The sequence below is a fragment of the Panthera pardus genome, unplaced genomic scaffold (genome assembly GCF_024362965.1).
Source record: "Panthera pardus isolate Hobbes unplaced genomic scaffold, ASM2436296v1 HiC_scaffold_6, whole genome shotgun sequence".
NCBI classification, from domain to species: Eukaryota; Metazoa; Chordata; class Mammalia; order Carnivora; family Felidae; genus Panthera; species Panthera pardus.
Window position 1 is genome coordinate 17,927,657 of NW_026526991.1, and position 22,434 is coordinate 17,950,090.

Sequence of the window (22,434 nt, forward strand, 5' to 3'; positions counted from 1 at the left end):
TGGGCTTTAATTTGGGGACCACAACATTTTAATGACTGGGACATTCCAGGAGAAACTAGTGGCTGTGAAGATAGTCTTAAAATCAGTGTGAACTTAATTCTTCCACTTCTGCTCTTGCAAAGTTTACCTTAGGCCCAACGTGTGGTGGAAATTCACCCTCCAAGAGTCCGCTCTTCTCCAGGTTTGAATCGTTTCCTCCAGCACTGCCTTGTTTTCGAAACGATTTGCACGCAGATTGCCGGAGGAGGATGCGAGAGGAAGCCCGGCCGGGCGAGGAGCCGGCCTGCCAAGCACATCTGGAAGTGGTTTCAGGGGCCGCCTCACCCCGCAGCCAGCGCAACGCCCCGATTCCCAGCTGCTTCGCGCAGGGGTGGAAGAAACCCGAGCCGCTCCAAAGTCAACGCAAGCAAAGGGGGGGTGGTGTTGGGGGCAGGGGCAGGCATCCTCTCTTGGAAACGTAACATTGGCCTCGGGGCTCTCAGCGCTTTGGGCTTTCCAATGGGATGTTAGCTGCAGCTGAAGCAGCCCGGGGGCCAGCCGCGAGCGGAACGCTCTGCCCTGCAGCTCTTCTGGACCGAGGCGCCCACAGCCTGCCCTCACCGTTCACCAGGTAAACAGAAACTGGCACGCCGCGCGGCGGCCTCTCCATTGCAGCCTGGCCGGCCTGCAGCAGCCCTTTATTTCGCTATAGACTCAAGGACGTAAATCTCGTTGGCCTGTCCAACGAGAACTTTTCTTACAGGAGCTCCCAGCCAATGTTTGTAGCGTGCAGAGGGAACTTTTTCTTTTCTTTCCTTTCTTTCTTTTTTCTTTCTCTCTCTCTTTTTTTTTTTTTTTTTTTTTTTTTTTTTGCCATTGCAGCAAATCCAGGATACTCAGTGTGCAAGTTGTTCACATGCTGGCTGGACTGTTTTTATCCAGACCTGTGTTGAACCCCCTTGTCCAGTGTGATTTACTATTTTCATCATATTTTAAGCATGGAAATCAGTGGTTAGGTAGGATGGGATAAATGCTAGTATTTAAATGCAGGTACATTTCTGAGCCACAAAAGATTTCAAAATATATATATTTTAATGTTTATTATTTATTTTTTGAGTTAGAGACAGAGTGTGAGCAGGGGAGGGGCAGAGAGAGAGGGAGACACAGAATCTGAAGCAGGCTCCAGGCTGTGAGCTGTCAGCACAGAGCCTGATACGGGGCTCAAACTCACAAACTGTGAAATCATGACTTGAGCCCAAGTCGGATGTTTCGCCTAATGAGCCACCCAGGAGCCCCTGAGCCACAAAAGATTTAAATGAGCTGTGATTCACATTTTCAGAAGCTGTCATAGGAAGCTATTCATAGGTCCCCCATTCTAAAAAAGGAATTGGTAGTTGTGGAAGTCTAAGTGAGGCTTATTTATAAATGCAGTAATCATAGTGTTTGGGTTCAAAATGCTTTTTTAACATTCAAAAACTGTCTTGTGCTCACTTTATGAATGAATGTACACATTGGATAAGCCTGATATAGGCTGATATGCAACTTATGATATCAGTTAAGGAGGAATAGTTAAGGGGATGCCTGGGTGGGTCAGTCGGCAAAGCATCTGATTTTGGCTCAGGTCACCATCTCATGGTTCCTGAGATCGAGTCCCGCATCGGGTTCTGCACTGACAGTGTGGAGCCTGCTTGGGATTCTCTCTTTGCCTTTCCCCCAAGCACGCGCACACACACACACACACACACACACACACACACACACACACCCTCTCTCTCTCTCTCTCTCAAAATAGATAAATAAACATGAAAAAAATTTACTTAAAAAAAAGGAATAGTTAACACAAGAGTAAGAAGAGAGAGAGAGGAAGAAAACATGATGCTATCTAAAACATGGTGGGGGTGCCTGGGTGGCTCAGTCGGTTAAGCGTCCGACTTCAGCTCAGGTCACGATCTCGCGGTCCATGAGTTTGAGCCCCATGTCAGGCTCTGGGCTGATGGCTCAGAGCCTGGACCCTGCTTCTGATTCTGTGTTTCCCTCTCTCTCTGCCCCTCCCCTGTTCATGCTCTGTCTCTCTCTGTCTCAAAAATAAATAAACGTTAAGAAAAAAAAATTTAAAAAAAAAAAATAAAACATGGTGCTAGTCTTCTAGTTGTTTGGCCCCGTGTCGTTAAATATCCAAAGTGACATTGGCTGGTTTGTTTTGTCTTTTCCTCCACGTGTCTTCACATTGCATTTCTGTGCAGGACCCATTTTGGGTTTCACATTTTTGTGTAGGACGCATTTTGGGTTGCACAGTGGACTCCAGCCCTGCGTCGAATGCAGGTACATGTGGGGCAGGGCAGCAGGGAGACCATGGGCTCTGGCTCCAGGTCACAGAGTCAAATCTGCGCGTTGCCACTTAACAAGCTTTATAAGCTTTGGCTCGGAGTAGTTACTTGTCTGTGCCTCTATTTCCTCATCTGGAAAATGGGAATTAAGTGACATCGTGTGTCTAAAGGATGTAACACAGCATCTGCAGAGTAGTGAGGCCTCAGGGAAGGTTAGCTTCTTGGGTGGTGCTGATGATGACCGCGGTGATGACGAAGTGACCACGCGTCCTGTGTTGGGTGGCAGCCCAGCATTTGGCAGATTGTTCCCTCTGATAGTCCAGTCTCCCAAGTGTTCCTCACTTCCTCATGTTGTTTCTCCAGGGTCCTGCTTTCTTCCTTCCTCCCTTCAAACACCTCTCTTTCTTTTCTTTTCTTTTTTCTTTTTTTTTCAGCCTGGCTCTTTTTATTTCTTCTTTGTTCTCTTTCCTTCCCGAGAGAAGCACAGCTCATTAAGCCATGGTTCTCATACTTTTCATTTCTCATTGCCAGGGAGCACGATACTAAATACTTCTTTTATTTCAGCATTTCCCAAAGAATGTTCTGAAGAACATAGTCCCATGGGGAAGATGCGTTCGGTGAACCATATCACACTCTGAGAAATCCCAAGGCAAAGTGGCATTTTAAAGGTCCTGAGAAGTCCTGGAGTAGAGAGATCTGCTTAAGGTTGTTTGACACAGAAGTTCCCAGTTGACCCCTGAACCGTTTTACCACATAACATTGATTAGCGCTTCTCAGAGCACACTCTGCAATAGCCTCCTCTGGCCCCGTTTGTTTTCACTTCAGCTCCCCTTGTAGACGGACATCCTCCTTCACACCTCCCCTGGCAAACACCCAAGCAGACATGGTGTCCTTCCTTCCCTAGGTCAGGACATGAGCTCGATCGCCTGTGCCATATTGATATCTAGAAAATCTGACCTGAAGCGGCCAGCTGGGATCGGCAGTTTTTCTGCAAAGGGCCGGAGAGGTGGCTGCGTAAGCCTCACGGTCTGCGTTGCGCCTCCGCAGATCTGCTGTTGTCGTGTGAGACTGGCCTTAGACAACACATTAAAGAATCAACCTGCCTGTCTTCCAAGAAGACTTTATTTACAAAAAGCCCCCCCAAAAACAAAACAAAACAAAAAAACAGTAATGGGCAGGATTTGGCACAGAAGCCAGAGGTTGGGGACACCTGCCCTAAGGCCACTTTGTGCAAGAATGCGTCATTCCAACACAGGAGAAAGCAGAACAGACCCTCCATGCACTGCACACTCTCTCCTCTGGCTCCCCTGTCTTTGGGTCCGTCTTGAGGAGACCTTTCATGCTAGAGCAAACAAGTAAAAAGGCCAGAGATGTTTTGTCAGAGGCCAAATTCCTGAGTCCCGACGTCCTTTCCCTTTTCTTCAGGTGAATCCCTGCTCTTGTCCCGTTCGTGGCTCTGTAGGTGGCATGGGTTGAGGCGAAGTGCTCTACTGGTTGCTTTATGCCACGCGTGAACCCCAGGGGTGAAGGTCCCGTGGGGTGAAGTTAAATCACGGAGCTTACGTCAGTTGCTTGACACAGGATGATTGCAATCAGCAATGGAAAACGGTCGGCTCTGAAGATGGTTAGGAATGTGAGCTCAGAGCCAGACTGCCTGGGCTCTGCAGCTTGTTCATTGTATCACCCTCCCTGAACTTTAGTCTCCTCGTGGGTGAATCAGGGATAATCACTTTACGGGTCGTTGTGAGGACTGAATTAATGAACATATGTGAAGGCTGTTGTGTGAGTGTTACCTATTATTACTATAGGCTATTTAATTAAATCTGCAGCGCAGCCCCAATGTGCTCATGAGGTTTTGTAAATTGCCCAGGATCGCATCGCTAAGGAGTGGGGCAACAAAGCCTGTGATATTTCCACCCAGGTAGGTGCCCTGCCAGATTTAAATCACTCAACAGTAACTTGAAGGAGCCCCCTCTTTTACCTTTCCTTCTGGTTTCCATGTTCTTTCCTTTCTTTTTCTTTCTTTCTTTTACTTTCTTTTTCTTTCTTTTCTGGTGATGGCTTTAGATTCCTTCTCAATTTAGCAATACTGAAAGTCCTTACCAACTGATTAGAGCCGGCATGTAGAATAACACTTAGGGGCTCTGATTTTTGAAATATATTTCTGGAGTCCTTCCCACTTTTGCCTTTTCTTCCAAGGCGGAGCTCAGTCACTTAGCTACTGCCAGGTCTTAAAACATTCTTTCCAGATTTGGCCATGGGCCCAAACTCTTTGGCATCTGGTAAAATAGCTCCCTGTGAAAGGTCTTCAGGGACCCATTTTTATGATTTTTTTTTTTAATTTTATTAAAAATTTTTTTTAATGTTTATTTATTTCTGAGAGAGACGTAGCATGAACAGGGAAGGGGCAGAGAGAGAGGGAGACACAGAATCTGAAGCAGGCTCCAGGCTCCAAGCTGTCAGCACAGAGCCCGATGCGGGGCTCGAACCCAGGAACTGGGAGATCACAACCTGAGGTGAAGTCGGACGCTTAACCGACTGAGCCACCCAGGCACTCCCAAAAAATGTTTATTTATTTTTGAGAGATAGAGCGTGAGCAGGGGAGGGGCGGAGAGGGAGACACAGAATCTGAAGCAGGCTCCAGGATCCAAGCTGTCAGCACAGAGCCCGACGTGGGGCTTGAACCCACAGACCGTGAGATCATGAGCTGAGCCGAAGTTGGATTGAGCCACCCAGGGGCCCTTCAGATGCCCATTTTTAAACTTAACGGACATTTCTCAGGTCCAGACCAATTCCCTAAACTCTCCTTTTCTTCCTAGTCACAGGCCCCAGGACCTTGGCCTTTTTCCTCCGCCCTTTGAATGTGCCGCCATCCCGTCCCCTGCCCAGGGATTCTTCTCTCCAACACTGGCTGTGCGGCTCCATCTTCCTTCCTGTCTTGAGGACAAGCCCACAGACTCCTTAATGCCAAAGCCTTGGCTATTTACTGCTGCAGAGAAACCACAACACAGAAAGTCACTCAGCCTAGGAAAGCTTACAAAGGACCAGGGGACACAGTTCCTAGGGCTTGTTGTTTTGATGGTGGGTAAAAAGCTGGTAAGAAGACCAGAGCCCTCTGCTTTCATTCCTCGACTAGATCCACAGTCCCTTCCTTCTGGCTTTTTTCCTCAGTAAAGGTATGCTGCCCCCTTTCTTCCTAGGATTGAAGAAGAGGGCAAGAGCCCCTTTCCCTTTCTTTCTCTCTCCTGTTGGTCACTCATTCATTCCACACACATTTGTTGAGGCACACAGAGGCGGGCAAGCCACAGTGCCTGTCCTCAGTCACCTCACAGTCTAGTGGAGGAGACAGGCACACTCATAATATTAGAACAGTTCTGAGTGCAGGGATAGGGACAGGAACGAAGATCAGGGGAGCAGCCAGGCAGGGTAATCAAGTAAGACTTACTGAAGGAGGTGATGCCTGCATTGAGTTTTTAAGAAATAAGTAACAATCTACTGGGGAAAAGAGGAGAAAGGGCGTTTAAGGCAGAAGGGACTGCATGAACTGAAGTTCAGAGACAAGGAAAACATCGACTGGGTGTGGAGGACAGTGGATGGCTGGAGACAAAGCCTCAAACAGTTCAGCTTGGACAGAAGTCATGGCACGGAGGACCTATGGACATCTTAAACTCCAACCTTAACCTTCCAGTAGTGGATTTCCAGTGAAGGGCTTTAGGCAGGACAGGGACATTCAGAGTTGTGTTTAATTTTTTTTTTTAACTTTATTTATTTATTTATTTTTAAGAGAGAGAGAGAGAGAGAGAGAGAGAGAGAGAGAGAGAAAGCATGAGCCAGGGAGGGGCAGAGAGAGAGGGAGACAGAGAATCCCAAGCAATTCTCTGTGCTGTCCGTGCAGAGTCCGACATGGGGCTTGAACTCATTAACTGTGAGATCATGACCTGAGCCGAAATCGAGTCGGGCACATAACCGACTGAGCCACCTGGGTGCCCCAATCTGAGTTGTGTTTTAAGTCAGGCAAAAGAATTCTACAAGACAACTGAACTTAATTTCTTCAAAAAAAAAAAAAAAAAAATTAAGGTCATGAAAAATAAAAAGGCAGTGTGGGTGGGGGAAGATTGATTAAGAGTAAAAGAAACTAAGGATATGACAAGCAAACTATAAAAGATGATGTCACAATAATGAGAGAAATGCGAATATGAATTATTTATAAGATGTTATTACATTAATGTTCTTGTTCCTGGAGGTGATGATGGTGTTGTAGTTATGTAGGAGGACGCCTTTGTTTTTGAGAGATGCATGCTGAGATATTTAGAGGTGAAGCGTCATGGTGTCTGCCCTATATATGAGAGAGAAATAAGAAAGAAAGTAAATATGGCAACAAGTTAGCAATTGATGACTCTGATAGAAGGTATGTGAGCGCTAAGATTCATTCTTTCAACTTTTTGGTAGACTTGGATGTCTCAGGTAATAAGAAGAAAAGGAAAGTCGACCAAAAAATTAAAGGTGCTGGGTGGGACACCTGGGTGGCCCAGTTGGTCAAGCATCTGACTTCGGCCCAGGTCACGATCTTGTAGTTCGTGAGTTCGAGCCCCTCATCGGGCTTGCTGCTGTCAGCACAGAGCCTGCCTCAGATCCTCTGTCCCCCTCTCTCTGTCCTCCTCCCTCTCTGTCCCTCCCCCTCTCTTCCCCACCTTTCAAAAATAAACATTTAAAAAATAAAGGTACTCAAACTACATGTAAAATTAGTGTAATGTGATTAGCAAACAACAAAAAGAGTCACTATGTTATACCGGTGATAGATTGCGGAAGGGCAGGGGGCAGAAATTCTGGAGGCACGAAGGCCAGGTGGCAGGTGATTGCAGAGTCGATGAGTGGGTAAGATGAGGCAGAACAGAAAAGGGATGGGCTAAGAACCTTTTAGGGGGTGAAACTGTAGGCGTTGGTGGAGTGAATGAGCCATCATGGAGGAGGTGAAGGGGATGCCCAGAGCTCAGCAGAAGAGGACTTCTGGGGGGTGGGGGGACACCGATTTCAGTGGTGAACAGACGGGGTTTGGGGTGCTTGTGCGGCTCCAGAGGGGAGGGGCCACGTTCCTCTCTTCAGTCTAGAAGTGGTTTTGAGGGTTCATAGTGCCGGGCACTTGTGCGAGACCCATGCCAGTGCACAATCAGGCATTTCCTGCCTTCGCGGAGCTTATAATCTGTCTTCGGGAGGCCGGACGATAAACCAGTGATGACACAGGCAGCTGCTGAGGGGAGGTGATACATGTATGGCTGGGGTGAGGAGCTTTTGATGAAGACTCTGAGGGACATGAAGGAGCCAGCCACATGGATATCTGGGAGGAGTGTTCCAGGTGGCAACAATAGCATTCCGGGTGGAGGGAACAGCCTTCCAGGTGGAGGGAACAGCAAGTGTAAAGGTTTTGAGGCAGGAGAATGTCTGGCAAGGAGGCCGGTGTGATCATGTGATATCTTGGAGGAGGTTATAAGGACTTGGGTTTTTTGCTCTGAAGGAGACAGGAGGCCTTGGAGGGTTTTGAACAGAAAATGACATAACCTGACTCCTATTTTTTTTTAAGTTTGTTTGTTTATTTATTTATTTATTTATTGAGAGAAGAGAGAGAGAGTGAGAGAGAGAGAAAGAGAGAGAGAGGGAGAATCCCAAGCAGCCTCTGTGCTGAGAGGGCAGAGCCTGATACGGGGCTTGAAGCCACAAACTGTGAGACCGTGACCTGAGCCAAAACCAAGAGTCAGACACTCAACCACCTGAGCCACCCAGGTGCCTGGCAACCCGACTCCTATTTTAATAGGCTCACTCTGGATGCTTTGTCGAGAATCAGCTAAAAGGAAACAAAAGCAGAGCAATTCAGTCAAAGAGTGATGGTGATTGGGCCACAGTAGAGGCTGCCGGGGGCAAAAATTCTGGGTATATTTTGAAGGTAGGACTGACAGGACTTGTCGCTGTCTGTATGGGCAGAGTGACCAACAGAGAGGGCTCAAGGATAACAGCAAGTTTATTTTTGCTGGGGCAATTAGAAAAATGAACTTTCCATTAACGGAGTTGGAGAAGATTAGGGGTGGTACACATTTGGGGGTGTGGATATCAGGAGCTCGGTTTTGGACAGGTGGACGTCCCCGCATGGATCTGCCCCAGGGGCAGTGCATTTTAGGAGTCGGGGTCCACAGGACGGGTTGGGGCCGTAGACAGTCCTTTGGGAGCTGGCAGCATGTAATGGGATTTAAAGCCGTGAGACGGGATGAGGCCTCCTAAGGAGGGAGTTGAGAGCGAGAAGAAATCAAACACGGAGTCCTGAGGCATTCCAACATTTAGAAGCTCAGGCAATAGGGGGAACCAGCAAAAGAGACCGAGGATGAGCCGTCAGAAAGGTCCCACACAGGGTGCCTGGGGGGCTCAGTCGGTCGAGCCTCCGACTTCGGCTCAGGTCATGATCTCACAGTTTGTGAGTTCGAGCCCTGCCTTGGGCTCTGTGCTGACAGCTCGGAGCCTGGAGCCTCCTTCGGATTCTGTGTCTCCCTCTCTCTCTCTGCCCCTCCCCCACTCGCACTCTGTCTCTGCCAAAAATAAACGTTAAAAAAAAACCCAAAAAACAAGACCAAACAAAAAAGCAAAGAAAGGTTGCGGACAAGCAGGGGAGTGTGGAGCCTTGCGGGCTGTGCCCAGGACAGGATGTGCCCAGGACAGGACATGTGTAGAGAGAGCCAGCAGGTGATGTATCTCCCACGCACCCGGGCCTCTGCAGCACGGGAATGAGTCCTTTGGTGCATTTCTTCACACACAGGGACTGTGTTGACCCACAAGATGATGCTCTGCCCCCAAACATGCCAGTTTCTCTGGGCCCCAGGTCTCTGCCTCCTATTCTGCGGGGTCTTAGGATGCTCCCCAGCTGTTCCCTGAATCCCGAGCCCCTGAACTTCCTCCCATCAGTTTTCTACCTCTTTACAACTCTGATGCCCCTACCAAATCCACGTAATCGGCTCATATCTAGGAGTTGCAAATGTTTCGTGAGCACCTACTTGATCTCTTAGAATGCTTTTGACTGCAAGCACCAGAAAACACCAATTCACAGCAGCTTACACAGAAAGTGCCACCACCAGACATGAGATGAAATTGCGAAGAGGGAAAGGATGCCAATCTTTACAACTTCATATTTAAAAATTTTTAATAAAACAGGCTTCCTTTTGGAAGTACATGCTTCTCAAACACTCCACTCCTGCCTTCTATACTAAAAGCTGCTCAAAAGTTTCCTACAAGAATCTGCTTCAGGAATTTCTCTCCTTGGCTTGCTGCTGCCATGCCTTGCAATTCGATGTGCCGTTACGAGTTTCCTGAAGCCTCTTGTTTCATTTATTTATTTTGAGAGAGGGAGAGGGAGAGAGAAAGAGAGAAAACATGAGCAGGGGAAGGACAGAGAGAGAGGGAGGGAGGAAATCCCAAGCAGGCTCCACACTTTCCATGCAGAGCCCGCCATGGGGCTCCCTCTCAGGAACCCCGAGATCATGATCTGAGCCGAGATCAAGAGTTGGACACTTAACCGACTGAGCCACTCAGGCGCCCCAACCTCTTGTTTCGTTTTAAAGGGATTTTCAAATTGGCAGCATGCTGGATGGGAGAAAGATGAGCCCCCTTCTCAGATGAGCCAGCCGGATGATCTTTCTGCTTCTGGCATGATCTCAGCCGTTACAGTAACCGAGCACTCAGGGGCAAGCAGTCCAAACTTGACTGACACCCCATCAGCACACAGTGCCATCACCTGCTTCCTGGGGTAGCCCGAATGGCCCTCGAAGGGCTCCAGCACCTTGCGGTTAAAGAGCATAGGCTCTGAAGTCAGAGAGCCCTAACTTCAAATCCCTGCCCTGCCCTTTAGTAGCTGTGTGATTTTGAGCAAGTTACTGAACCTCTCTGAGTCACAATTTCCTCATTTGAAACCTGGAGAGAACAATATATCCACCTGAAATGTGTAAGAATTAAAGAAGATGGGGGCGCCTGGGTGGCTCAGTCGGTTGAGCGGCCGACTTCGGCTCAGGTCACGATCTCACGGTCTGTGAGTTCGAGCCCCGCGTCGGGCTCTGGGCTGATGGCTCAGAGCCTGGAGCCTGCTTCCGATTCTGTGTCTCCCTCTCTCTCTGACCCTCCCCCGTTCATGCTCTGTCTCTCTCTGTCTCAAAAATAAATAAATGTTAAAAAAAAAAAAAAAAAGAATTAAAGAAGATGGTATACCTAAATGGTCAGCACAGATTTGGGTGCACATTAAGCTTGCAATAAACAGTAGCTATTATTGTCATCTGGCCCCTGCAAATCTCTCCCCATATGTGCACATGATTCTGGCCACAGGGAATGTATTTGTAAGGACTCTTGTTTGCAAGAAACTAAATGTATTGTTTTGACTAACAGGGTTGCCCAGGGAAGAGCTGGCATCAGGGGCTCAAGTTCAGATCCTTTTGACCTTCTCCTCAGTCTCTCTCCCCTACTACCAGATGGCCTTTGTTCATGGACTGGGGAGGAGGGGCCCTGTGGCCAAAGACCATTCTATGCTTACATCATCTTAAAGAGTTAGCTGAATGCATATCATCTAAAATCATAAGTGGATAAAAAGTACCTGAAATCAATATCCAAAGAATCCTAAGTAATGTGCTGCTTTGACGCGATTCTTTCCCAGGCGTTAAGAGGGGAAGAGGAGAAGGGCCAGTGCACATGCACCCTGGGTGTTCAGCCTAGAGCCTGGGAAAATAAAAAGGATGTTATAGCTGGTTCTTTACAGCGAATTAAAGACTTGAACCAAATTCCTATTGAAGAGTTTCCCAAGATCACTGCCAACAAGTTCTCACAACACTTTGATTCATGAGGGAACCCTGGGGTGCTTGGACATCCCCCCCCCCTTCTTGCTTGCCTCCCGTAGGCTCTCTCTGTCCATGTTGCTGGTTTCTAAAGGTTATTATTCCGTTTGCTGACTGCTGCCTCCAGTCAAATGTCAAGTTCAGAAGTTCCTTTGAAGAACCATAATTAAGAAGGCTCAACTTAATTTTAAAATAAACTTTGGGTTTCCAACACAAATTGTTATTTATAGCAAATTAACCTTTTTTTTTTTTTTTTAAGATAAAGGAAGTCAGTTGCGTGCTCCTGGGTGATTGGCAAAATGCTACAAAGAAGGGAATGAACATATAAATGTGACATAATTTTATTTTAGATTTCTAGGCTGAGCTGAATTTTTAAAATAATCTAAATTATTTTATAATCTAACTGTAGTCTAAATTCTAATCTAGGGACGCCTGGGTGGCTCAGTCAGTTGAGCGTGAGCGTCCGACTTCCGCTCAGGTCATGATCTCATGGTTTGTGAGTTTGAGCCCTGCATCGGGCTCTCTGCTGTCAGCACAGAGCCTATTTCAGATCCTCTGTACCCCTCTCTCACTGCCCCTCCCCACTCTCAAAAATGAACTTGGAAAATAAATATAAATAAATACATAAGTAAATTCTAATCTGTTTTTATAAGCTAAAATTCTAACAGCTAAACTTCATTTTCTTCATCAAGCCTATGTTTTGTTTTTTTTTTTAACATTTATTTATTTTTGAGACAGAGAGAGACAGAGCATGAACAGGGGAGGAGCAGAGAGAGAGGGAGACACAGAATCTGAAACAGGCTCCAGGCTCTGAGCTGTCAGCACAGAGCCTGACGCGGGGCTCGAACTCACGGACCGTGAGATCATCACCTGAGCTGAAGTCGGACGCTTAACCGACGAGCCACCCAGGCGCCCCTCAAGCCTATGTTTTTATCCTCTGCTTCTCTTTATGCCACTGCTTATTCTAATGAGTATAGAAAGTACTGTAATAACCATAAAGATAAATTGTGAACCGTGAAAGCCAGGAAACAAAGTTGTTACATGCATTTTGAGGAAAAGGGTGTGTTAGCTTCCTTGGATTTCAGAGCACAAAATACTCCAGAATCCTGTGCAAAGATAAGATTTGAATTTGGGGAAACGTTCACTTGACACTTTTTCATGATGTTTCAGCCCTTGTTTTGCCTCTGTGTAAGCAGGGTGCTACTTTGAGAACATTGTGGAATGTTTGAGTTTTTAGCCACTGACAGCTGTCCAGATCTACAATCGTGATAGAAAGCGTAGGAGAGAATCCTAACCTTCGGCTGAGCCCTCTCTCCTTTCTTTCGGACACACAGACCTCAAGATTCAAACGCCTTGGCAGATCTCAAGTGTCCTTTTGGACACTCCGAAATTGGAATGAATTTTAACAAAAATAATTAGTTCGGTGGAAAGGACTGTCTTCCCAACAAATGGTCCCAGACCAACTGGATCTCTATATGCTAAAAAATTAACCCACAACTCACGCCATATGCAAAAATTAACTCAAAATGTAGATGTAAAATATAAAACTACAAAACTCTCAGAAGGAAACACAAGGGAAACTCATCACGGCCTTGGATTAGGCCAAAAGTTCTTAGACATCACATGAAAAGCATGATCCATAAAAGAAAAAAAAAATTGATGAATTTGACATTATTGAAATTAAAAACTTTTGCTCTGTAAACTTCATTGTTAAGAAAATTAAAAGACAAGTCATGTCCTGGGGAAAGTATTTTTCAAATCACATATCTAACAGTGGACTTATCCCCAGAACATATGAAAAACTCTCAAAACTCAAAAGGAAGAAAAGTGGTGATCCAATCAGAAATTAGGCAAAAAGCAGCGCCTGGATGGCTCACAGTCAGTTAAGCGTCTGACTTCGACTCAGGTCATGATCTCGCGGCTCGTGAGTTCAAGCTCCACGTCAGGGTCCGTGCTGACAGCTCAGAGCCTGGAGCCTGCTTCAGATTCTGTGTCTCCCTCTCTCTCTGCCCCTCCCCCACGAATGCTCTCTCTCTCAAAAATAAATGAAAACACAAATAATTAAAAAAAAGAAATTAGGCAAAAGATTTAAGCAGACACTTCACCATTGTATTAGCCAGAGTTCTTCAGGGAAACAGAGCCAATAGGATGTATACGTATGTAGAAGAGATTTATTATAAGAAATTGGCTCATGTGATTATGTGACCGACAGACCCAAGATCTGCAGTGTAAGGTGGCACACTAGAGACTCAGGACAGCCGGTGGTATTGCTCCAGTCCCCTTCTGAAGGCTGAGAAGCAGGAGGAGCCATGAAGTGGCTCCGGTCTGATGGCGGCAGGCTCAAGACCCAGAAAGAGCATGTGTTTCCGTTTGAATCTGAAGGTAGGAAAAAGCCAATGTCCCAGTTGAAAGGCAGTCAGGCTGGAGAGTTTCTCTCTTAACTCAGGGCAAGATCAGCATTTTTGTTCTATTCAGAACCTTAACTTGTTAGATGAGGCCTACCGGCATTAAAGAGGGCAATCTTCTTTACTTAATCTGCCTCTTTAATATTAATCTCATCCATAGGCTCAGGTCCGTTAAGAATCTAGCTTTGACTCAGGTCACGATCTTGTGGTTTGTGAGTTTGAGCCCCTGCATTGGGCTGTCTGCTATCAGTGCAGGACCAGCTTCAGATTCTCTGTCCTCTTCTCTCTCTGTCCCTCCCCTGCTTGCACTCTCTCTCTCTCTCTCCCTCTCTAAGAATGAGTAAACATTAAAAAAAATAATATTGGGGCGCCTGGGTGGCTCAGTCGGTAAAGCGGCCGACTTCGGCTCAGGTCATGATCTCGCGGTCCGTGAGTTCGAGCCCCGCGTCGGGCTCTGTGCTGACAGCTCAGAGCCTGGAGCCTGTTTCAGATGCTGTGTCTCCCTCTCTCTGACCCTCCCCCGTTCATGCTCTGTCTCTCTCTGTCTCAAAAATCAATAAACGTTAAAAAAAAAATTTAAAAAAAAAATAATAATATTAATCTCATCCAAAAACATTCTCATAAGAACACCCAGAATAATATGTGACCGAATACCTGGGCACTTCATGGCCCAGTCAAGTTGACATGTAAAATTAACCATCACAAACATATACAGATGGCAAATAAACACATAAAAAGATGTTCAACGTGAGTAATTGTTAGTGAAGTGCAAATTAAAGCCATAGTGAAACATGCCTTATTAGAGCAGCTAAAATAAAAAAAATACAACACCAAGTGCTGACGAGAACGCAGAGCAACTGAGACTCTTTTACATGGCTGGCGGGAATGCAGAATGACCCAACCACTAAGGAAAACAGGAAATTTCTTATAAAGTTAAATACACATCTACCCGATGACCCAGTAATCTAAGTATTTACCATTGAGAAGTGAAAATTTAAAATCACACAGAAACCTATAAATAATAGTTTACAAAAGCTTTATTCATGATAACAAAACACTGGAAATAACTCCAATGTCCTTCTGTGGGTGAATGGATAGACTGTGGTACATCCATACAATGGAATACTACTCAACAATAAAAAGGAGAAAGCTATTGATACACTCAACAAGTATGAATCCCAAATATATCATGCTAAGTGAAGAAAGAGAGTCACAAAAGGTCGTGTACTGTATAATCCTTTTTTAAAAATTTTATTTATTTTTGAGAGAGAGAAAGGGGAATACAGAGAATTCTAAGCAGGTTCCACACCATCAGTGTGGAGCCTCATGTGGAGCTCGAACTCACAAACCATGAGATCATGACCTGAGCCAAAATTAAGTCAGATGCTTAACTGACTGAGCTATCCTGTATGACCCCATTTATATGGCATTCTGGAAATGGCAAAACCATAGGGAAAGAGAGCAGATTGGTGATTGCCAGGAGCTAGGTGTTGGGAAGGGTCTACCTACAAAAGGATAGCACAAGAGAATTCTTTGGAGGTATTGAAATCGTTCTCTATTTCATTTGTTGTGATTAGTATAAGAATTTATGCCTGTGTTAAAATTCATTCTCTGAAGAAGCAGTTGGCTTCTTCTGTTAAAAGATGTTCCTGGGGGCACCTAGTTGGCTTAGTCGGTTGAGCGTCTGACTTTGGTTTAGGTCATGATCTCGCCGTTCATGAGTTCGATCCCCGCGTCAGACTCTGTGCTGACAGCTCGGAGCCTGGAGCCTGCTTTGGATTCTGTGCCTTCCCCCTCTCTCTGTCCATCCCCTGCTCATGCTCTGTCTCTGTCTCTCAAAGATGAATAAACGTTAAAAAAAAAAAAAAAGTTTTTCCTGGAATATGTCTGGTTGATAGGCCTCTTAGAATTTGCCCAGAATTTGTCTCATGCAAAGGCAAGTGCTCTTTGTAAAAAGTTGGACTGGTAGCATCTTTGTGTGTGTGTATGTGTGTGAGTGCACATACACACACACTCTTAGAATCTCCTGTACTTAACTATTTGTTTGAACAGATAATCCATGCACATGATTCAACATTCTGTAGGTGCCAAGTCTTCTGTTTATTAGAACATATCAGTTGGGTCTGCTCCAGCTTTTACAGCTGGGGCCCATTTTAATTGTTCGGTGCCAAGGGCCATGTTGGTTATTAAATACGTGCAGTATAAGCCTTGAAAGAATATCAAGTGAAAGTCCCCCTCTGTTTTGTATCTTGGCCCCTCCTTTAGTTTCTGTAATCTTCAATATAGAGGCAGAGGACATTTCAACATTGGCCTATATGACATTGCCAGGATGGGCATTTTAATGACCCTTAACAGCGTATGGCAATGCAAGATAGGGAATCTTATCCCAAATCTGTCTCTGGCATCCCTCCAGCCTTCCTCCCAGGGCTTGCTTTCCCATCCATACTCCTCTGTCCCTGCGCATCAGCCTGCCCCTCTCTGATGTTTGCCTGGGACCGGGTTCTCACCCTGCCTCTCACCTGGAACATCATGTCGGGAACCAGGGCGAATGAAAAGCCTCAGGACAAACCAGGCAAATGTGCCCAGGGCAGCAGTTTTTCTAGGTGATGAAACAACACAAATGTCATCTTAACCCAGATGTCAGCTGAGTCTACCTTGCCCAGGGGTCTAACCTTCCACCTGGGGTGCACAGACCCTCACGGTGTCCATGGATACATTTCAAATGATTTCATGTACTTAGATGAGAGAAAAATCATAACTTTATTTTCACTCACCACTGAGTGGAAGTGAGCATTTCCTCGGCCAGCAGCCATAGATTTGGAGATTCAAGTAAAATGGACTCACCTTCCCCCATCCAATATCCCCTCCAAAATCCTCATGACTTCCTGGCAGCTTACATTCTCCTACGTTCAGAGTCCCCACAGAACGTCATCTCAGTTGCGTCTCTCCCCGCTTCTCCACGTCCAGCATGGGGAACATTGCCCCCTTTCCTTGATTTCCCCCGAACACACTGATACGTGTGTTTAGACCCAGGGGGGAAAGCAGACTGGCGACAGGGTGGGGATCAGGAGATGTCGAGCATGGCGGAAGACTATGGACTGAATATTGGGCATCTCAATTCTTGGAAAGTCCTTGGGGGGCATCTGCCCCAAGGCCAGATGTTCTGATGAGCAAGGGGCAGCCTCTGCTATGGGATCTTTCTCCTTCTCACGTAATAATCTTGGGCTGCTGCCAACCCCAGGATTCCAGTTGATCATTCATTCAGACTCATTTCACATGTTCCTGCTCTCACCCCTGCCCACCCCATCCGTGCACGGAAGTCTCTGACTTCATAATAACAAAGACTTTTCTCCCTGAGGGGACCTCTGCTAGCAATGAAAGGAGCCATTATTTTCCCTTCGTTCTTGGACAGTTTACACAAATCTGAAGGTAACTCAAGAAATGTGTAAATATTTTGGAGCTCCTTATGGCTGACTTTGAGTTCCACTCTGCTTTACCATCAGAATATCTGTGGAGATGTTTGAAAATGTTGCTTTGGGACTTTAATGAAAACAAAAGCTGATAGAGGGAACTACACGCATATGAAATAAAATCCAAACTCCTTTATAGACAACACGGTTTGTCTCCAGCCTCATCTGGCCAGTCTCTTGTTTAGTCCACTATGTTCCAGCCATACTGAACTTCTCGCAGTACTTAGAATACCCAGAGCTCTTTTTAGCCACTGGGCCTTCACACCTGCTGTTTCCTTTCCTTTGCACTTTGCTCTTTCCTTCTGCCTTCTCTCCATGGGCTCCTGCTCTTCTTGGAAGAGCATCTTCTCAATGAGGCTTTTCTTGATTTCTTTTCCTGACACACTCCTCACCTCTACTGATCCATGTCCCAGAACTTCTGTTGTTTCCTTCATATCTCTTACCATAATCTATTTTATTTGTTACATTTTAGTATCTGTTTTCCCCACAGGATTTAAAGCCCCATGATGGTAGGGACTGGGACTGATTTGTTCATTGGTACATCCTCAGTACATAGCACAGTGCTGGGCTATTAGTAGGATCTCAATAAATACTCATGGAATGCATGATTGAATTTAGTGTAAGGTATAGTTCTGTTTCCACAAGGGATCCCTGAAGATGTGAAAATTTCCTTATCAAAGGAATGAAATTATGATAGCTGAAAATATGCAAGATTATCTATTGGGGGCCCTTTGGACTGTTCGTACAGCCAGAGAAATTAATTTGAAGCGCTGACCTATACATCTAAGAGATACTTTTTTCCAAAGTTCTAGATTCAGAACGGTAAGGAATGATTGCCCAATTTGCCACATATCAGATACTCAAAGACACGGTCCTTAGTAATTGTATGATGACTTTGGGGTTGATTCTGTTCTACAAAAATTTTTATTCTTTAATCCACAGGTCACAGCTTTCGTCTGCGTGAACACACATGGCTTTGTTACGAAAAAGTAAGATTACACTTTTGACAATCATGATTATTAAAAATAGATATTTTAAAGGACTGGTTTTTTTAATTTTTTAATGTTTATTTATTTTTGAGAGATAAAGACAGAGCGTGAGAAGGGGAACGGCAGAGAGAGAGGGAGACACAGAATCCGAGACAGGCTTCAGGCTCTGAGCTGTCAGCACAGAGCCTGACGCCGGGCTCAAACCCATGAACTGTGAGACCATGACCTGAGCCGAAGTCAGACGGCTAACTGACTGAGCCACCGAGGTGCCGCTTAAAGGACTGTTTTGATGCTGAGTCTTGAACTGTCTTATTTTTGAGATCTTTGTTTTCACGGATGGTTTTCCCACAGGCAGAGTCCTTGGCATCATCATTTCAGGATGATTCCTGTGGAAAGTTGTTAAGTATTTTGTCCACAGGTGGATTCGTCATGAGAAAGGGCAAACATTTCTATAAAACTTAACAAATAGAATTTATTTTCTCACTTTAAATAAATATTCATGCTCCTATCTAATTTTAGCACTTGTAATTTTGTGTTCCTATTCTTAATATCGATTGATTGATTCATGTAAGTAATCTCTACACCTAACATGGGGCCCAAACTCACAACATGAACATCAAGAGTTCATGTTCCACTGACTGAGCCAGCCAGGTGCCCCTTGTGTTCCTATTCTTAAGAGTCACCTTAAATTATATAATCTTCAGGGGCGCCTGGGTGGCGCAGTCGGTTAAGCGTCCGACTTCAGCCAGGTCACGATCTCACGGTCCGTGAGTTCGAGCCCCGCGTCAGGCTCTGGGCTGATGGCTCAGAGCCTGGAGCCTGTTTCCGATTCTGTGTCTCCCTCTCTCTCTGTCCCTCCCCCGTTCATGCTCTGTCTCTCTCTGTCCCACAAATAAATAAAAAAACGTTGAAAAAAAAAATTATATAATCTTCAGACTCCATCAAAACCTGAATTTGTCCTTGATTTTAGGTCTAGTAGTTTGTGAACCTGGGATGAAGCGTAGTAACCTAATTGTGTGACAGTCAGCCTCAGGGTAGAGCTGCCTGAACAAGCAGATGAAAAGACAAGATATGCAGTTAGATTTGAAGTTCAGATTAACTGTGAATAATATTTTGGTCTAAGTATATGCAAAATATTGCATAGGGCATACATATACTAAAAAAGAGTCAGGTGATAGAAGACTTTGAGTTGCCTCCCCAACTGGCTGTGGCAGATGAATATTTATCACACGTATTGATAAACTGTAGGACTTTCTTCCTTATCTGCTATTTCTCTATAGTTTTGTTTTAAACTGAGTCTCGTATCTAGTTTCTCTGGCTGAATCTCACAGTCCAGAAAGGCAGAGAGAAGCTGGATGTAAGCACAGTAGAATCATTGGGCCTCAGAATGTAGCTCTGGAAGACATCTTGTGAAGACTAACTCCTTCCTTCTACAAGAGGGAAGACAAAGGCCCAGGGGCCAGAAAAGAGATCAGTATGAGGACAATAAATGTAAATATCTCGATGCGTAAAAGCAGTAAATGATAGGGGTGCCTGGGTGGCTCAGTCCGTTAAGTGTCCGACTCTTGATTTGGGGTTAGGTCATGATCTCATGGTTCATGAGTTCGAGCCCCTCATTGGGCTCTGCGCTGACAGTACGGAGCCTGCTTGGGATTCTCTCTCTCCCTCTCTCTCTGCCCTCCCTCACTTGTGCTTTCTCTCTCTCTCAAAAATAAATAAACTTAAAAAAATAGTAAATGATAATACATAACAATTATAAAGTCTTTATTAGGACTACATTGCCTTTGTTAACTCTCAAAACCCGCATGTGAGACAATGATTATTACTACAATTACAATCCTCATTGAGCAGATGAGCAAACTGAGGCTCAGAGAGATTCAGTAACCTGTCTAAGGCCACACAGCTAAGAGGTGGCAGAAACAAGATTTGAGCCTGACTTGAAATCCTGCCCCTTTCCTCTCCTAACCAACATTTTCCAAACTTCAGGTGATTGTGCTCTATGTATAGCAATGCACCACCTTCTCAATTTTTCATCATCTGTGTTTCTTCTGTCCTACGCATGACTTAACTGTTTCCTTAAATTGACTCATTTAAAATTTATGTGTACTTTATAATAGAAAGTGTATATCCTGGGGCGTCTGGGTGGCTCAGTGAGTTAAGCATCCAACTTTGGCTTCGGTCATAATCTCATGGTTTGCAAGTTCGGGCTCCATGTTCGAGCCCCATGTGCTGACAGCTCAGAGCCTGGAGCCTGCTTTGGACTCTGTGTCTCTCTCTCTCTCTGCCCCTCCCCTACTAGTACTCTGTCTCTCTTTCTCAAAAATAAACAAAAACATTAAAAATTGTAAAAAAAGAAAGTGCATATCCTTATTGCTAATAGAATAAGCTATCTCCTATCTTAAAAAGAAGACGATTATACACATATGTATGATTAGAACAATGTTACTCACTTCTGGGTAGCTTTTGTTACCTGCCTGCACGTGAAATTAAAACTAACTTCTCATGCTGTGACTTAATGTTACTTAATGCCATGGTCACAAACCTCCTAAACCATCTCATGTACAATCAGTGGTATGTGCTCCGTACTTAGGAAAGCACTGTCCTTTATCACTCTATTTCTCAGTCGTTGCCAAGGGTAAGTGGAACAGATGGTCCCGGATGCTTAGAACTGGAAGAGATATTTGGACCTTCCGTCCTCTTACTCAGGGCAAGAATTTGTTGTATGTCATCCTTGACCAGTGTTCGAGTGAACTGAGAATACGTACTCAGTAAGTACTGGCTCATCGTAAGGTTTATATAAATCTTGGCTGTTCATTGAAACCAAATGTTCATGCACGGAAATTGGCTCCAGAGGCAGCCTCATGACGGCATTAAGGTCGTAGCCTCTGCCATCAGGCTGCCTGGGAGTAGCCCCCCATCCTCCTTAAGCTATGTCTCTGTACCCTTGAGCTGCAACAGCATCCCAGGTTAACCCTTTATTCCGCATGCCATCTGCTGAAAGAAAGGTCCCAGACCACCGCTGGGATGTTGGTTAGGGAAGGCATCTGCTCATATGACCATTCTAAACTTTCCCGCAATTTCAGCTTGAGAGGTTACACCTGAATGTGTTTCTGGTTTTATTTCAGTCAATCAGGTGTTGCTGTTCCTTCTGATTGTGACCCTCTGCGGAATTCTGTATAAGAAAGTTCATAAGGGGACTGTGCTCAGGAACGAAACAGGTATGCTGAGTGAAACAAGCTGGGCCCCGAAAGACAAGTACACTGTGCGATTCCTCTTGTATGAGGGACTTTGATAGTCACAGTCACCCAGACAGAAAGTATGATGATGGTTGCCGGGGGCCGGGGGCGCGGGGATGCGGAGTTCTTGTTTAACGGGTAGAAGCTGCAGTTGTGTGAGTTTGTAAAAGTTTTGTAAGTTTGACAAGAATTATGGGGATGGGGCCGTGGTGACAGTAGTACGACAATGTGAATGTATTTAATACACCAACTGTGCATTTAAAAAATGCTTAAGATGATTAATCTTAAGTGTTTTTTACTACAATAATTAAAAAAAAAAAAGAATGGAGCAGGTAAATAAGCATATAACCCATCAAGATGGGATGCCTGGGAATGTGATTTAAATGCGTTCCTTTGCTTCCTCTCAGTAGCTGGGTCAGAGACAGGCAACCATCTGGTCAGCTCCCAAGGACCTGCTGGTGAGAATATCCACCCAAGGCCGACTTTTCAATGATGTTCTACAATGATCGGTGCTACTCAAACTTCAGCACATAGAAGAATCACAGTTAGGGTTTGTTAAAACACGATACTCGGACCCATCCCGAGAAATTTTGAGTCAGTAGATTTGGGGTGGGGCCTGAGGATTGCACGCCTTTGTGATCCGCTCCCAGTTGATGTTGATGCTCGGTTCTCAGGCCACGCTTCGGGCAACTGGCTCTGTGTCCATCCTTGGAGGCTCCCAATAATGCTGCTTATGCACGTCACCTTCTGTCCCTTCTCCCCACTGGTTCATTCCCACTGCGGCACCAATGGCCTCAGAACCCGCAGCTGAGAAAAGATCCTGCATTGACCCTATGTCCTCTTCCAGCTGTGCTCAGGACCCCGATTTCCCTCCTGAGGGGTGGGTTGCTTGAGATGCCACCTTCACAACCTCTGAACACACAGAGTCATCCTTCACAGAAATTAAGAAGTACTGTAGTCTGTGTATTATATTTTTAAATGGTTTCTTTATTTATAAAGATTTTATTTTTAAGTAATCTCTACCCCCAATGTGGGGCTCCAACTTGCAAACCTGAGATCAAGAGTCGCACAAACCTTTGACTGAAACATCCAGGCACCCCTATTTTTAAATAATTTTAAATAATTGTAGTTTTATATAGTCTTGCAAATACATTTATGGAAAATACAGAAGAG

General features: G+C 45.3%; 1 protein-coding gene across 3 annotated transcripts in view; it reads left to right on the forward strand.

Moving 5' to 3' along the window:
* GLT8D2 (glycosyltransferase 8 domain containing 2) overlaps positions 1-22,434 on the forward strand; it is a 45,033-nt gene continuing 22,599 nt past the window's right edge. Inside the window, exons 1-4 of one of the 3 annotated variants that reach the window (XM_019446622.2) lie at positions 1-610; positions 5,126-5,387; positions 17,979-18,025; positions 21,151-21,243. In XM_019446622.2, coding sequence (XP_019302167.1) covers positions 18,007-18,025; positions 21,151-21,243 — 112 coding nt within the window. In that variant the 5' untranslated portion in view covers positions 1-610; positions 5,126-5,387; positions 17,979-18,006. Of the gene's footprint in view, positions 611-4,204; positions 4,228-5,125; positions 5,388-17,978; positions 18,026-21,150; positions 21,244-22,434 lie in introns of those variants that run through there. The other 2 variants (XM_019446624.2, XM_019446623.2) reach the window with 2 other exon arrangements.